Source organism: Cygnus olor, chromosome 9 (genome assembly GCF_009769625.2).
Source record: "Cygnus olor isolate bCygOlo1 chromosome 9, bCygOlo1.pri.v2, whole genome shotgun sequence".
Lineage (NCBI taxonomy): Eukaryota > Metazoa > Chordata > Aves > Anseriformes > Anatidae > Cygnus > Cygnus olor.
The window spans coordinates 11,881,168-11,898,204 of record NC_049177.1 but is presented as its reverse complement, the minus strand read 5'-3'; the positions used below and the strand labels follow the sequence as shown (position 1 = coordinate 11,898,204).

Sequence of the window (17,037 nt, the reverse complement as noted above, 5' to 3'; positions counted from 1 at the left end):
AAATGCAACACAAATGTGTTTCTTTTTTCAGTGAAAAAATCTGCTCTATAAGAAACGTTCAGCTCCACCAGGAAAAGGGAGATGGCTGAGGTGGAATTTGGACTAAAAAAAATAACTGTGAACATAGTTATGCTGGCTGAGAAGACTGGAGTTTGATTTTCCGATCTCAGAAATCAAATGTAAGATAGGTCTGTCCTGTCTCACATTGCAAAGATCACTGCCTAGACATTTCAGATAATAGAAGCACACAGTTCACAGCTCCATGTGCCTTCCTCTGAGATTAACACCATTTAAAGTGTTAAAGGTTCCCACTAGAGGACTAGACCAGTATGTTAGAGCACTGTTTTTGCTAATTATATCGACTAGCTTTTACTAAAAGTTTAAAGAGAAGCAGACTTCATTTGATCTAGATGGAGACAACACAGGGTGAAGGTTTTGGCATCACTTCTTGGTTATTTTTCAGAGGATATATCCATTCTTCAGTCCAAATTAAAGCACTGCACGTAAAACTACGCTTGACCATGAAGCTTGATAAAAAAGAAGCTCAAGCCAATATGGACGTGTTCAGATTACTACTTCACACAAACCTCTGCAGCACAGCTCATGTGAATGGTCAAGGTTTCGACCTAAATGGTTTATTTGTTGCAGGTATTTTCTTGATTCTATGTGAATATTGGTTTAACTTTGCAGGGAAAACACTCCACCAAATTCAGCCCCTGTAACAAAGTAATATGATATGGTAAGTTCTAAAATCTCCTGATATTCCAAAGGAAGTCAGTGGCAATTTGGTTAAATAATTCCTCCTTGATGAAAAACGAAGTGTGTTAGAGTGGGTGTTTTTATTTCTAACTCAGTAAATATCGTATTGAGAATAACTCCAAAAAAATACACAAATTCAAGTTAGCCCAGAAACCTGCTCAGTTTACTTATATGCGTACTACTGACTTTTTTTCATCAAATGTTTACGTAATCAAGGAAAAGATTTACCCACACCTTTATCACAAATTCCTGAAGGTGAACTCTGAACCTGGAAAATATGAAGCAATCTAACTGTCTGCATACCCCATGTTTAGAACAAAGGATACGTCTTCTATAAAAAACAAATATAGAGAAGACAGTCCAAGGGTCATATTGAGCTTAATAGACAATGAATCCACAGTAAGATTCCACTCTAGCAATTATATTTAATTTTTACTCCCATTTCTATTCCAAACAAAGGTTTGCAGAAAACAGTAATTTGAAAAACACACACCAATATATGGCTGTGCTGGTACTTTCAACAAAAGGATGTAAGAGGAAAACTGCCTTGAGAAATCTGGTAATAAAACTCTAAGATGCTTTAGCTAGCAGAACAAATATTCATTCTATTTCAAACACAAGGGTAACGAAAAATAAAGCTAAAAAGCCCATGATGTCATTTATATCCAAGTTTTCCTTATTTTATTGCATAAACAATTAAAATTATGAATTAGTACAAATCTGCAGGTTCATAACTGGCAATCTCAACAGACACAAAGATATTAAAAGTCCCAACATGTAATTCAATAAAACATTTACTGTATAAAAGATAAAAATTCAAGAGATCAAATAAGAAATTCCAGCCCTCTTTGTTTTCTTAATGTAATCCTTTCCTGAAAAGAGTAGCACCTAGTAAACTGGGGATTCACTCTAACCAAAGCACGTGTGTATCTGTACATACTGATAAATAGGCATTTCTGGTTTCTTACCAAGCTGCAGAACTGTCACAAACCACACTCTTGGCTGCCATCTGAGACTCGCATATTCAAACAACAGTAGAATATTGTGACTTTGAAAAATTTGTAGCATCACCTTCCCACAAACCAGGTACAATGAACCATGTTCCAAAGCTACAGCTCGCTCTGTGGACTAATCCTGCAATAGCCCACAAGCAGATAATAAATTAAGTGGATTTTATGACACACGTATGGAACTGTAAAGTCTCCCCATCTTCATACATATAGTATATATGTAGGCTCATACATATACACAGCATTTGGACAAGTTCAATGTAGGATCTACTAAGAAGTATAGGTAATGACAGCTAAAAGTCTACAATGAAGATTGTGTTGTATATTCATTCACTCAGTCGATACCTGATAATTATGGCTTAGAACTTTTTGCAAAATGACAATAATGGGAATGACTTACCGACAGGTTTGCACCAAATTGCATAGAATAATGACTTTTATTATCTTCTCCACAAAATCTTACCCTTATCAAGATTTGCAACTAAACAAACTACCACCACCACCACAGAAAGAAACCACCGACCAAAAAAGAAAAAAATACAAAAATCAACCCTTAAACAATATCACCTATGATCACAATACAAATATACACAGGAAAAAGGAGATCAATACTTGGTATTATCCAGCGACTTTGAAATTCACTGGAAATTAAAGTGAAAGTTGAGAGCAAATCAACATGTTGCCCTATTCCATTCTAGGATAAAATATGGTAATTCCTGGGAAATATACAGCAAGTATTACTCTAATAATGAATGAGTATTTTAAAATTACAAAGTATACACACAAGCAATAATACAGGCTAGTAAGGTTTACCAATGTTTAAACGGGTGGCTGATAGGTCAGAGAATGTTCTATGACCAGTGTTATGTGCAAATTAAAAGAGATCCACTAACTACATACACGAAGATCAAAATGTTCTCGTGTAGTGCTTTACATTTAATAAATGCACTTAAGACTAGAATGGTTGTAAATAGGCACATACGACAATATAGGCGCAGATTAACTTATCCTTTTAAGACACTCATTTCTTCATGTCTTTTAGTCACGTTGCAAGGCGCACACTGAGTACCGCAAGAGAGCTAAATCTACAAGCCTAACTCACTTGGAAAAGCCAGTAATATTGACATACCCTTTATGGCTGCATATATTTGCTGAAATGGGACCTACCCAACAGAAGGGAATACAGAAGCAAAAGGATGGAGAACAGGGGCAATGGGTCCATGGCTTGCTCCCCCCTTCTCAAGCACAGCCGTGCCCGTTGGTGCACCGTGTGGAGCAAAAGAACAAACCTGACAACCCCAGTGGTTCTTTCTACTGGAAAAACGCAGCACTAGAACTGCACGTCAACAACAAATCTAAGTACTTTGAAGAGAATGACGTCCCTCCAAGCCTCCCAGAGGCAGGGGCAGAAAGTAAACATGAAAGAACATACCTCCATGAACGACCACATCAGGGAGAGGAGAAGACACCCATTCACTTGCCATGGACAAGTGAAGTTTTGCAGCCACGGTTTCACCTGCTCCTACCACAGTTCCTCGTATTCCTCCTTCTCAAGGTGAGCATGCACAGGATACCCCATAAAGATCTCCTAATTCTTCTTATATACTCTCCCCCCTTTTTAATATCATGATCCCTGCAGCAGCTTTCACTGCTCGGGATCCATGGGGGTCCTAGCTCCTGATGCTGGCACTGTTTCAGCACCTGCCAGCACCCCGCTCATCTTCTTGACAAGAAAACTTGGGTACTCCGGAAAAAAATGAAACCAGTACCAGGAACTAAGTTTAAGCAGTTTCAACATTGTAAAAAGACAACAAAACAACCCCAGGAGTAACTTGGACAGCACAGCTAGTATTCAGGACATAACCGCACTGCACCGAAGTTCACACATTACCTTACACTATTCAAAGACAGCGTACAAACAGAGAAGGGAAAGCCCTTCCTTCTCTCGCCTTCTCCTGCCGTATCAGGAGGTTGCTGGGGGAGAAGAGGATGCCCAGCATGACTCTAATGCACCTGAACAACTGGTAATTGATGCATAAGTCACTGTGCAGCACTCAAAGGCAGGCTGGTTTTTACTCCCATCTCCATCAGAAAATAAATCTGAACTCACCCCTCCGCAGGAAATCAAGAAGCTTTTCTCACAGCTTTCCTGCTATAGGGAAACTGCGACATACAAACTAGATTTTCTCCTCTTCTGTGCCTATGTGGAAAACCATAAATAAAAGAAAATAGCCAATCATGCAACAGTAGGCTTCAAAAGCCATATAGATCTAAAAATCAGAAAAGGCCAGGAAAAAAAAAAACACCGTGACAGCCATAAGCTACCAATTACCAACAGCAAAGATACAACTAGCAGGTGCCAGGGGCATAGGAAGTGGTACTGAACCCCTACAGAAACAGCATTCCAGCAGGGTATCAGCTAGTACTGAACTCTAGCTCCTTTAACCAATTCAGGTGTGCCTGAGAAGCACATGCCCTTTCTCTGCTTCTCCACATCCCACACCTGGGAAAGGAGAAAGCGGCACACTGCTTGCAAGTCCACCACAGTGTGCAATCCTAGCAAAGGATACTGGTTTTTAGGTGCTGACCAGCATTGTCTTTATGCAAGCATTCCCACTTCAGCTACAGAGCAGTCAGCAGATGTGAAAGATCACTGCTCCTGGTGACACACTTAACTACAACCTTAGCCTGAAGAGCCCCGTACCTCGATCAACGCTCCCTTTCCCCACACCCTTACCCCAGCCCGTCCTCTCCTGTGGTTAGACACATCTTGCTATAAAAGCTAACAGACCGGGACCCTAGTCACTCCAGCTCCTTTAAAAAACAAAATGGGTATCAGATTGAGACTCTTACTACTAGTTTTTTTTAAAAAAAAAAATCCCTGAGATTTAAAATTGCCAACAGAAATTCTGCATAGCTGCAAAATACAAGGAGAAGAAAAATATTAAAGGCACTTCTTGGGACTGACTGCTCTGAAAGACAATATATCAGCAAGCCTCCTCTCAGGCTTACCAAGCACATTTATTGAAATTACAGAAACAAGCTTTTTTCTCTTCTTAAGATCTTTGGAAATTCTAGAGAATTTAGTTGGATTTATTCCTATATTAAGCAACTGTAACATATTTAGAGAGAATGCTTGTGATTGAGGCATGAAACATAAAACAGAGGCAGACGTACTTATATGAAAATAGTTCAATCTTGATTTTTGTTTTTTGAAGATCAAAGACATTAAAGGCCGCCTTCTAAAATCTTTATCCACATTTTAGTCCCTGACCCTACTACTTGTAAGAGAGTTAGTAGACAGAAGTATTTTTTCTGATTTTCTTTTTCAAGTTACATAATGTAGTTGTGGGAAGGAAACCAGACTGAAAAAAAAAAAAAAGGAACCAGCTTTTGACACAGCTGAAGACCTCCTCCAAGTGCCTATTTACAAAAGTCACATCTATGACAATTTCCACAGGTATGAATAAAGTCAAATCAAGAGCTACAGAACACACATTCAACAGGGGAAAAAGAAAAAAAAAACACAACCCACACATACAGCACTTACAAACAAGAAAGACCAATTAAACAGCTGTACATTCCTGTAAGTTCAAACTAGTTCTAAATGTGCTTTGATTTTCTGTGCCACTGGCAAATGCAACAAGTTTCTAATGGAACAACAGTGATCCCATTCAAACACAACAACCACAATGCTAATAAGTACCGTGAGTACTAATCATGTCTTGGTAAGTACTAAGCTAGAAGAAATGGGTGACTAAAGGATGTTTTACCTTGTCATGTTCTACCACACATTGAGAGGAATTCCCTTGAATTTTTAGTTACCAGAATTTTGTGAAATACTGGTATTTTGTAAATGTTTGACTAAGAAGGAAGGTCTTTTGGCAATACATAGAGACAACAAGTAAGAAAACTGATACCAAATATTGAATATAAAATTATACTTATCGTAGTAAGCTGCTTATTCTGGAGGCATTGATTGTACTAGTACTGCACTATCTCCTTCTCCTTTTAATAAAAAAAGCCCATATTTTAAAGAAAAAGTTAAAGCTATCACCAGATTTCCCTGCACCTGTCTTTCCCCAGATCAAGTAGACTTTTATGAGCTAATTTGTAGGCACTTTTATGCAGCATAATTAAATAAAGAAAAAGGATTAGACAAAAATGCAATGGGGATTAAGTACTTTCGCAGTCTATGCATGCATCTCCAAAGTACTGAAAAGCAGAAGTGTACTTTTTTGTTGCTTGACTGTTGAAGGCACTTCGTAGGCAGAAAATACAACAATTGTCTTCACAAGAAGTTTTGTTGGCTCCCATTTTCATTTGATCATGTTGCATAGTTCTGTATCTTAAAACTACCTTTCATAGTTGGCTTGAAGATTATCCTTTTTTGTTTGTTTTTTGATTGTGGAAAAAAAACAACACAAGGACTCTCACTGCAGTGCAGGACAGCAGCTAATTTACTTGATGTGGCTGCTCATTAACAAACATCTGCAAAACCAGCTGTTGTGTTCAGCATATTATATCACTCTTACAGACGTGTTCCTAGCCAAAAAAATCCTTCAACACTATAGTTTGTGATGAGTCTGCATGAGTAAGCTGATGGTTCTTAAGTTCTCCGAAATCAGTGTTTTTTCCTACCTATAGTATTTTGAGGACATTGTAGCTTGTTATGACACATTCTGGATGTAGTTTGATGCATATAATGCAGTACCAGATCTAGGGTGCTTTAAGAGAACTGAAGAGACACAGGAAAAAAAAAATCACTTATGGTATGTGATTTAAAATCCAGCCACTGGATTAGAGTTTTCTTGTTTAAAGTGACTGACATCACACCTTTCTGGCTTCTAAGCCTGAACAGCTTAGAGAAATCCCTCCTAAAAATCAAGAATCAATGATTGACATGCGCCTTCTCTGTCCAATCCTCCTGAGTGAGATTTTTTAAATTATTCTGAAAGTCAAAAGTAAAGTTCTCACCAGTTGCTTGAGCAAAAGGATTACTAAAGACAAGGTTTACATCCAGTGGTGCAGCAGTTTCAGAGTCCCAGGAGTCTGTATCTGTACTGCTAGAGTCTTCCGTGGTGGTAGGTGGATAGCTCAGCTGTTCTAGCTGATCAATGATGTCACTGAACTGGAAGGCTGAACTGGACTCAGAGCGGATTGAGTAGGCTGGGAAGTTCACCATCGAGCTCGCCTCCGAATGGTTAGCGGAGCTGTATGTGTGCAAGGAGGACGTACCATTTAGTGGCAAATTATTGAGGGAGCTGCTCTCAGAACGGTTGTTGATGAGCGAGCTCGTTTCAGAAGGGCTCAGGAGGCTTTGCATTCTGCTTGCTTGTGCCTTAACCTCAAACAACTCTGAGGTATCTGATGGCCTCTCATTGCCATTGAAATCACTCTCTTCTTCAAATTCAAACTCGTCTTCCATATTCATATCTACCGCTTCTGTTGAGTACCTGTCAGGGCTTGACTGAGAAGAGACTGTATTTTGTTGAAGGGCATCTTTAGTTAAGGCAGGCAACTCCGACGCATGCTTTGAAAAATCTGAGCCCTTTAACTCCAAACCGCTGTACACGTATGAAAATGCCTCAGAGCCCCCAGCAAAAAAGGAAATTTCTGCTGGGTCGTCATCAATAAATTCCTCTGACACCTGTAACTGTGAATTTGTCAATGTGAAAATAGGGGCGCCCCTACTGCAGTGCTGATTCTCTTTTTCAGCGACAAAACCACCTGTGGTAAAGTCATCCTCATCATTGTCATTTTTACAAAGAGCCCTACTCTCCTTACTGCTCTTCTCTATGTCTAGATCTAAACCACAACCACTCTCAGCAACAGGACAAGCAGGGTTACAGTTTCCTGCAACACTACCAAACCCAACACCTTGGAATGACTGGAACGTGGGAGATCCAGGCTGCTGCATCAATTTCCTCCCTGTTTCTTCTACAGGCGCTGCAGTATTTTTCTCTGGAATCCTTGTGTATGGCACTCGGGGGTCCAAAGAGGAAGGGCTGGTTTCTGCAAAGACGGGCAGGACAGTAGTAGGAGTGGCCGATGAATGAAATGAGTGGAAGGGGACAGTCGCTGAGGCAGGAGACCCTGGGGTTCTCAAGCCCTCAGTGAATGCAACACTCTGAGGAAAAGAAAGTAAGAAAAGAACAGGTAACAAGATTTTTATAATACAAACAAAACAAAAACAATGTCTGTCTCCTGACACAAAAAGAATGTGTGCTTCAACAAAGCTCACTTTATAGCAAATAAAACTTTGCAAGTAGAAATAGATCTAGCATCCCCAGTAAGAGGCAAGATCTTTTTTCCCCAAATTCTGGTAACCAGATGGAAAATTGAAACCATGTATTTTATAGCCTCTGCTGAATAGCATAAACAACAGAAAATAACACAAAACAAGAACTGCCAAATCTTCAGTGCTTCCTTAGCCTCTCACATGTAATGCAAGCACATTCAGTGAAACAATAAACCATTGCATTTATACGTTTATTTCTTGCCTGTGGCTGTAGAAGCCATCTATACAATGAACTCAAGACTTCCACAAAAAAAAGGCAGATAGTAACTGAACACAATCTAATCTTCTGAAAGAGTAACATACTAGGAACTATGACATCTTCTGAGTTAAACTGAACTCTGAAAAGGAAAATATTCACCTTAGACTCCATAAGCTACAACTATCAAAACTGCTACTACTTGCAAAAAAAGAAGAAAAATTATGCATCAGGGACAAAGATTAAACAGTGCAACTGATTCCAGACAAGAACTGCACTTAATCACCTTCCTATGCAGTCACCTTGGAAAGGTGCTTGTCAGCTCTACTGATTGCACTGCTTACAGTACTGCAGAACTAACCTGTTTTGGCACGTCTGTGTTTGAAGCATGAGTGGACACTCTGACTTTGCTGTGCCTCCTGCAGAAAAGAGAGCATCCTGTGAGCATCCAAGACATCAATCAGCCTTCTCCCTTCCCTCTTCAGCTATTTATATTCTAATAGCCAATAAAAAAAGTCTCAAGATGTATTTTATTACGTTCTGTTGATAACTAGTTCAAGATTTTAAAATTGACAATTGTTCTAAATTGAACAACACAGGAGTAAGAAACATACAGAGAAGCAAGATCCAGACCATTCATACCACTGAGCTCAAAAGCAACACGGGGCAAAAGGATAGATTAAATAGCAGATTTAGTTTCTTCCTTTGTCATCAGTATAAACTTCTAATTCATTCTGGTTTTGAAACTATTCATTTGTACTCTGTAACAATGATTATAAATAATATTTCGGTCAACCATCTATTTAATGGCATATAACATTCTATATGTTAAACTCAAAAAAGTGGTATCCTGCATCACAGTCATGGTTAAAGTTATTCCATGGCAATCATTTACTAGAAAATCAACCTATCACAGAATCATCCAGGTTGGAAAAGATCCTTAAGATCAAGTCCAACCATCAATCTAGTACTAAACAAGTGACACTTGTCATCCAGCAAAGGAGCTCAACTGTAGTCCAAGACATTAAGTAGATGAAATGTAAACTTTCTGAAATTCCTATTAAGCTCTTATAAACTTTCAGATAAACAACTGTGAAGAGTTTCCCACATGTGGATAGAATGGGTTTCATAGTCAAGTTTAAGTGACATAATTTCTTAATAAAAATGCACACTCCTTATGTATGTGTTTAGAAACAAATGACTATTTAAGGTCACTCTTTCATACTTGCAGAACCCAAGACCAACTGTAAGCTCTCCCACAGGCTACTCGTGTGATTTTAAACACAGTCTTAACTATGCTTCAGTTTTCCATCTGTACATTACTAAACACAAGGTCAAAAAGGGTATGTATATTAATTACTGAGTATTGTTTAAAATTACTTTGCTGTACATCATATCCTACATCAGGTAATATCTGTAAATAGCAGTGATCGTCACCATCAGTATTTAGATTGACCTCAGGGTGCAACCTCTACGCAAGAGAAATGACCCACTATTGCCCAGGGATGCTAGCTGCATTATGTTCTGAAAGTAACAATATGATGAAAATCGTGTTCAGGAATTGAGAACTATGACAACGCTATTTTGGATTTAAGCTTGAGTTTGATGTTACTGCCTCAGCTGTTCTTCGGTGTCCTTCTATCAAGCCACTCTAACTTCTAATACTGCAAAGCAATGACGATGAAGTGATGAGGACTCAATATTTGCAGCTTAATACTGCCAAGAAAGGAGACCACTCTCCCTGTGGCGCTGTTCCCAAACTTATTTTGGACTTTCTAGAGTCAAATCAACTCTAACAGTTATTGTATTGCAAAATAATATATACAAACCTCTTTCACTGCCCAGTTAGCAAGTTGAACTGTCTTACCTCTTGACAATATAAATACTAGGACACGGGAGACAGGTACACAATAGGTTCATCACTGTTAATATGTGGAAGTACAACATTGAAAAGCATCAGGCTACATTAGCTTCAGGAAGAATGGATGAAAACAGGGCTCTTAATTACCACTACCCCTTGCTCAAACACATGAACAGGGTGACATACATGCGTCTTCAAAATACACTGAACTTCTAGATTTCTAAGTCACTCGCTGCCCACTTAAATTAAAATGCAATACTGAAACTTTTATACGCTTCTTTACATCGTAATGCGATTACAAGTTGGCAAAAAATTTAGTTCAGCTACCTTAAATTTGAAGCAGGCCTTAGTAATGAAGAAGTCAGCTAATGAAAATGCCTCCAAGAATCATTTAAAACCATTGAAATTTAAGAAATAAGGGTACTGTGAAAGTCTCAACTACATTACACCTTACAAAATGATTTGCATTTACCTTTCATACGGAGTTTTTCTCATCCCACTGTCCTTAATATAATCCACTAGCTGCTTCTGTGTTCGTCCACTGTCAACCCATAAAAGAACAAACATTATGAAATGCAGTGAATAAAAATTATAAATGAGATTATTTTAGAATACTTTTTCCTTTTGATCTCATTTTCTAAGATACAAGCAATTCAGCTTTAATAAATTCGTTATGTTTCTTCATACCTGTATCTGAATGATGACCCTCTGGTGAAGAAGACTGCTTTAGCCTTTGGCTTTGGCTGATCAAAGAGCCTAAAAAATGTATGATATTCAACACAGATTTTCCAGAAGTTTTTACACTCATCCCTACTTCCCAAAAGAAACTCCAGCGTATCTTGATATGGGCCCTGGGAACAGAACACAAAAACCAAGTAGCACATGAAATGGCAACGGAATAGAAAAGGAAAGTACAAATACATCTCAACAAAAAGGCTCAACTATAGTGAGATACAGTACTCTGCTAAATCACTTCTCATATTTTTTAAAGCAATGGATATGATTTTGAAAGCAGTTTAAATCGTTTAATAGCTTTCAAAGATATTTGTTAACATGGAAAATGGAAAAATGCTTAAACGCACTCAACTAAGACTTTAGTAGCATGCTGGATATATTCCATGTTAAGAAACACTGATTGTAAAATTTGCAATTTGAAAGAAATTAAAATATTGAAGTGAATAATTAGTGATTTTAAAATACTTTTTCCTTAGAAGTTCTGATGTTTGTCTCTCACTTCATGAGATTTGTAAGAGGCAGGAAAATGCTGCATACATCAGAATACAGTTATCACATAACATTTCTGAGGGTCTCTTTGTGAGACATATGCAGCCAACCTGTCCCATTTCAAATTTCTGAGCTACACATAGCTATATGATGCCCATATATTTTTTTTCCATTCTAATACAACCCTAAGTTGAACATAAACCTGTATTACAGTGTGGAAGTAACAAAGGAAGCACCAGTAACTTTGATGACATCCGCAATAAAAAACATCTACCATAAATCAGCCAAGCATGAAAAATAACACTTCTGCTATACAGACATATAAAAAAGGCTGTAGTAAGACCAATCACGTAGTTCTTAAAAGTAAGGTCCAACAATATCATCTCAGCCAACTACTGTTTCCTGAGGCATATCATGTTACTTTATTCATATTTGAATCAAGAGATTCTGTACCAGATTTTTTTTTTATTCAAGCAGCTTACATTCAACAAGTTCCTGTATAGAACAGTCATAGAAAGTAAACATCTTTTGTATCAGCAGCGTACTAGATTGTTCTCCTAAGGAGCTACAGTCAAAAGCACCCCCTAACAAGTTTTTATCTGAAACAGAAAGATTTATTATGTCAATGCTTAATTTAGCTCAGCTCAGTGTGACTATAATGGAACAGAGGGCTCATATGAGCCATTTATATCCAAGAAAAATATTAAATACAACTTTTTCAGAGTAAAAGTATACAGACATTACACACCAAATACTTGACTTCAATTTTTTTTTTCTGTCATATTTACACACATGTATGCCTATGTCAGAGATACAATGAGGCTGATACACAAAGCTAAAATCTTTGATAACAGCCATGGAGTGAGAAAGTAAATATTTTTACTTGAATAGTGAAGCCAAGCCTAGTTTTCTGAAAATGTTTTAAAAATTAAAAACTCTAAAATTTTTCGTAAGAAAAAAAAATATTTTTTTCAACACTGACAAGTCTGTTATTATGGCAGAACTTACACAGACCTCTGGGTGGAGTTTAATAAGGAATCTTTTCCTCTTGAAGCTTAGTTTTCGGACCTTTGACCAGTTAAAGGTATTGATTTTTGTATTGCCCTGAATTGAAACAATAATAGTTAGAAGTTTGCAAAAGTTTCAGAAGAGCAGCAAACAGAATTCTGATGCAGGCATATAGATACATGCATGTGCACACACACCCCGTCCCATTCTGTTCAATTCTTATTTCTTGTAACAATATCCTGTTAAGCAATTTTATCTTTTAGTACAAGACTAACTACAAAGCTTACAATGTATGTGTGTCTCTGAGCAGACACTAGAAAACTGATTGGAAACCTAGAAACTTGGAATGGAAAAGAACATTGTAACCCCACAGATATTCAGGATATCTTATGGTACAAGATTAGGGTTTCATTTTACTTAATACAATAATTTGTGGGCCTAAATGACACTTTGTTGACCATAAAAAATGTGCTATATTTTACAATCAGACACACTTGAAATTAAAATGAGACTTACTCCCAAGGCACGCTAATGAAGAGACAGATGCACCCAGTAGGCTCTGCCCACCTTACCTGGAATACCAGCACACCCATGTGTGAAACAGCTAGGTTAATTTTTGTGCCCTCACGGTCAGATGCAAGGTGAAATCTGATGCCATACATCTCCAGTTTCCGAGCAATTTCAAGCACTTGGAAGTCTGATTCAGCCGGAGTTTGACCTCTGTCATGAGGAAGAAAAAGAAAGGTTTAATATCAATTTGGTTGTACAACACTGACAACATAGCTAAAAGACTTAAGTCGTGACTCTGGCACTAAAGCAGAATTTTCTGCCTAATCCAGCTTGGCAGTTTCACTTCACGTTAAGTACTATACTGAGACTTTTAATAGGAGGAACATGCAACAGCAGATGACCAACCTAAAACGTCCCACAGACCGAGGCACTGAAACAAATGCTAACTAATTCAGCTTCAGCTTTTTCAATTTAGGAACAATAAAGTTCAGCAAATGCGAATTCAATCCACAATACCCCTTATTCTTCTTGCTTGTATACACATTAATATTAACCAGACAAAAAGTGAGAGATGGAAGTCTTACGTAACCAGCATGACAAAACCAAAGCAAACACTGCAAGAGTTTCAGGTAGGGTTTCAGGATTGCATTAGAACTATTACACTAGCACGTCTGGGTGTAATCCTTTCCCCCAGTCTTGGGTGTTTTATTTCCTCCTTGTCAAGGAATCAAGAGAAGGATTTTTAGAATTGTTTCTGTAGTATCATTTGTTGTTGAAATGATGTTGAAACCATGAGGAAGATCTATACAAACACAGCATCCCCTTTCTGAGCATGCATGAAGTCCAAGCAAGTAAGGAGAGTATTACAGATCCTGTCAAGCGCCAGTCACAGATTCAGCATCCATTTATTTCCCTGTAAGTTTGCTAAGTCCAACACATGAAAATTTATTTTCCTGTACTACATCATGTCCGGTATTTCTTTTTCCACACATTTTTCTCCACGAGGGGGAGTTTGCTGGGTTTCTGCACATTTTCCTGCTACTGCCTCATGAGCAGCAGGCTTGCTGCAAGCAGGGGTGGCTGCGGTCAGGCTCCTCTGCACAGTGAACACAGGAGCAGAGGAACCCTTCGAGCTGGAGACACAGAGCCGCTAAAACACCTTCTTGGCCCTGACACACAGGTGGGGCAGGGCTCTCAAGCCACTGAGACAATAATTGTGAGGACCAGGACACCACAATATGGACCACCCCAAAACGTAGCTCTTAAAATCATCCACTGAAATACCAGTCCTTATATTGGTGAGACGTTTTCCTTATGATTCAAAACTGCTTGTATCATTCTGGGTGGGTCCAGACTGGAGTTTTAGGATACTCCGAGAGGAAACAGAGCTGCTGTGGAGATCAAGGAGCTCTTGCTGTACAAAGTACTCCCATTAGGCTGCAAAATAAGAAAGCCCTTAATGCAAACACAAGCCTGTTGGCACACTGACTGCCTATGGCAGTCTCTAAACTAAAAGCACGGCAAGACAATGCTGCAGGCCGATTTGGGGCATAAACGTGGTCCAGGAGAGCAGGCTGTGATAGCGAGGCTGAAGGCCTTCTCCAGCACCAACATCGCAGCACCACAAGCAGCACAGGAGCTGCTGGGGCACTGGTTGGCAGGACTGCATCAGCTGCAGCCATACGGGGGACACCACCGTCTCCCTGCTGAAAATGATGAGAAATAACAAATATTACATTCCTTCCAAGCAAGAGCTGCAGCAGCCATCCACACTCGTGCACTGGTGGAAGTGTTCCTGCAGCATACAAGTTTGCTAGGATAAATGTAATGCCACAAGGGAGACATGGGAGATAAAACCAATGATTATTCTATTTAGGACCAATTAGGGCTGAAACCAGGTTAGATTCCTGCACACACGGTCAAAGACAAATTTTTAAAATCCCGTTTCCGAGGGCTTGCCTTCCTTGAATAAATGTCTTTCATCTCATTAAAACAGATGACAAACCATTTATCCCATGATCTATTTTTGTGTACCATGTAGTGCCAACCAACACATCAGTTCCAAATAAATTCTCCTGCTACCCTGGCCTGCCTTCCTACACATTCTCCTTCTACCTATCTATAGCCATCTTTTAGATTAAACCACTTTCTTTTAAATACAAATGGAGAATGTTGAAGTAAATGGTTATTAACATTTAAATGTAGTAAAACAGGAATGACTACAATATTTATATTAACTGCATGTGAGAAATTCACATCTCAAACTCAAGAGTACAGTCAAAAGACTTACTTTTTATAACATTTTTTAAATGGAAGTTAGAAGAAATAATGTTTCTTTGATTCTTAGTATAAAATACTCCTTAGTCTAAAGCACACACATACATAAAAGGGCACTGAGAAAAGTAAGCCTGAAAGCACATATACTTGACGATATGATTTCAACAGTTTTCTATTGCCTTATTCATTCTGGAGAAAAAAATCCACAACACTACAACAGGAAATCCTTTTTTTTTTTCTTTTCCTTTTTTTCCCCCCTCCAACTGGAGAAAGCAAGGATTCAGTGAAATTCCTGACTTCGCAAATTCCAACCTTATCCCAATGTCAAAATTACATGACCATGTATGTATAAAGCAATTGTAAAGAACTGTGAAGCACAAAGGAACAAAAATCTAGTTTCAAATGGAAAAATAGATGCCAACCAAACTCCATAAAGAGCAGTGGAGTAGTATTTCAAGCAGTATTAACACCACGTATGCTAGTTATGTCTAGGAGCTTAAACTGGTGAAGCACATTTCTCTTTCCCTTACTGAAATGAGTAATGCTGTAATAAAGCAAGCATTACTAGCATTTCTTCCAGATTCCTTAATGGTGTCAAAATAGCTGCAGTAACATGCTTTCTGTTTATTAAACATACAAGACAAGACAAAAAAGTTAGATCATAAATATTAATTTTGGCCACAGCTTCTTGAATTCCACTCTAGGCACACTGTGCTACCACCCACACTAATTCCTGGTATAATTCTTCTGAATAGAGCTGCATTAAGAATGAATGCAATGCTTTGTCTTTAGAGAGGATGCTAAGGTTGCTGAGGCTGGAAGGGGAGGGAAGAAAAAAACAGTATAAATAGCAACCAGAAAATGTGAAAGTATGTTATTAAAAATTGTTGAAGAACTGCCCAGTATAACTGATGCAGAATGCCTGTATTTTATGTTCTGATCCATCAGATACAAGCAAGAGCATGGTGCATCTCAGGAACAATAAAGAATTTTTTAAGGGTGTCCTCATACACAAACCTGCCCGTACCTACCAAACAAGGAAGAGTCTGGAGTGCAGAAAGCTAGGAGCGATGCCAAGCAGCTCTCGCTGCACAACAAACGTTTACAAATGAGGAGCAGTTTCAGAGTAATTACCCTCAGAGGTTTGCTGGAGACTAAGCTGTACAGACCAGCCCGAAAACAATCTGGTCTAATTTTGTTCATCCATTAAGCAGATAAATCTGCTTAGTCTTCCCCAGGTCAATGGACAACAGACTACCTTTTACAAGTATTTTCCAGCAAAAACTGCTGTCAGTGCAATAGGTTTTAATATAAAGGTTCCTTACGTACACTCATCTAGACAAATATTTGTAAAGTGTTACAATATTCATGTGGCAATCAGGACAATTGCTTCAAAACATGCTGTTAAATGTTCTGTGATGTAGAGAGCTTTTAAAATCTGTGATTAATACAGAATTTTAAAGATCACGTAATCAAAATGCTGTATTTTCACAGATAGTTTAGGCTATGATGCAATCTAAAATTGCAGTTTTTCTAATTTACAATTTATGATCATCCTGGTTTCAAAATAATTTAAATCACAGACAACCAGGCTAACACATTGTGAAAGTACACGAGGGTTAACAGTAAATGGAAATAGATATAAATCTAACAAATCTTCTGTTTCTTTCCTGACTCACATACACACAAAAACCAGAGCCATTTGAAGGCAAACATATTATGTTAAAAGAGAAATCCATCAAGCAAAACAGAATCTACACCTCTCTTCAGGTATCCACTCGCTGATGTTTAATTCTGGACTACAATCACCTCCCAGCAGGCACTCTACTTACATTACTTGTAGGAAGGCAGAAAGCATTAGATTTTGAGCGTTTGGGACACCTGGATTTAA

General features: G+C 38.3%; 1 protein-coding gene across 8 annotated transcripts in view; it reads right to left on the bottom strand.

The window, feature by feature from the left end:
- Positions 1-17,037, bottom strand: part of FARP2 (FERM, ARH/RhoGEF and pleckstrin domain protein 2) — an 85,035-nt gene that overhangs the window by 25,383 nt on the left and 42,615 nt on the right. For 5 of the 8 annotated variants that reach the window (XR_005822562.1, XR_005822563.1, XM_040567425.1 and 2 more), the window contains 6 exons: positions 12,932-13,079; positions 12,360-12,455; positions 10,815-10,978; positions 10,600-10,668; positions 8,628-8,685; positions 7,650-7,899 (listed from right to left, as the gene is read on the bottom strand). Coding sequence is in view for 6 of the 8 variants with exons in the window: in XM_040567425.1 (XP_040423359.1) it covers positions 7,650-7,899; positions 8,628-8,685; positions 10,600-10,668; positions 10,815-10,978; positions 12,360-12,455; positions 12,932-13,079 (785 nt within the window). In the remaining 2 variants the exon portion in view is untranslated. The remainder of the gene's footprint in view (positions 1-7,649; positions 7,900-8,627; positions 8,686-10,599; positions 10,669-10,814; positions 10,979-12,359; positions 12,456-12,931; positions 13,080-17,037) is intronic. The other 3 variants (XM_040567429.1, XM_040567428.1, XM_040567430.1) reach the window with 1 other exon arrangement.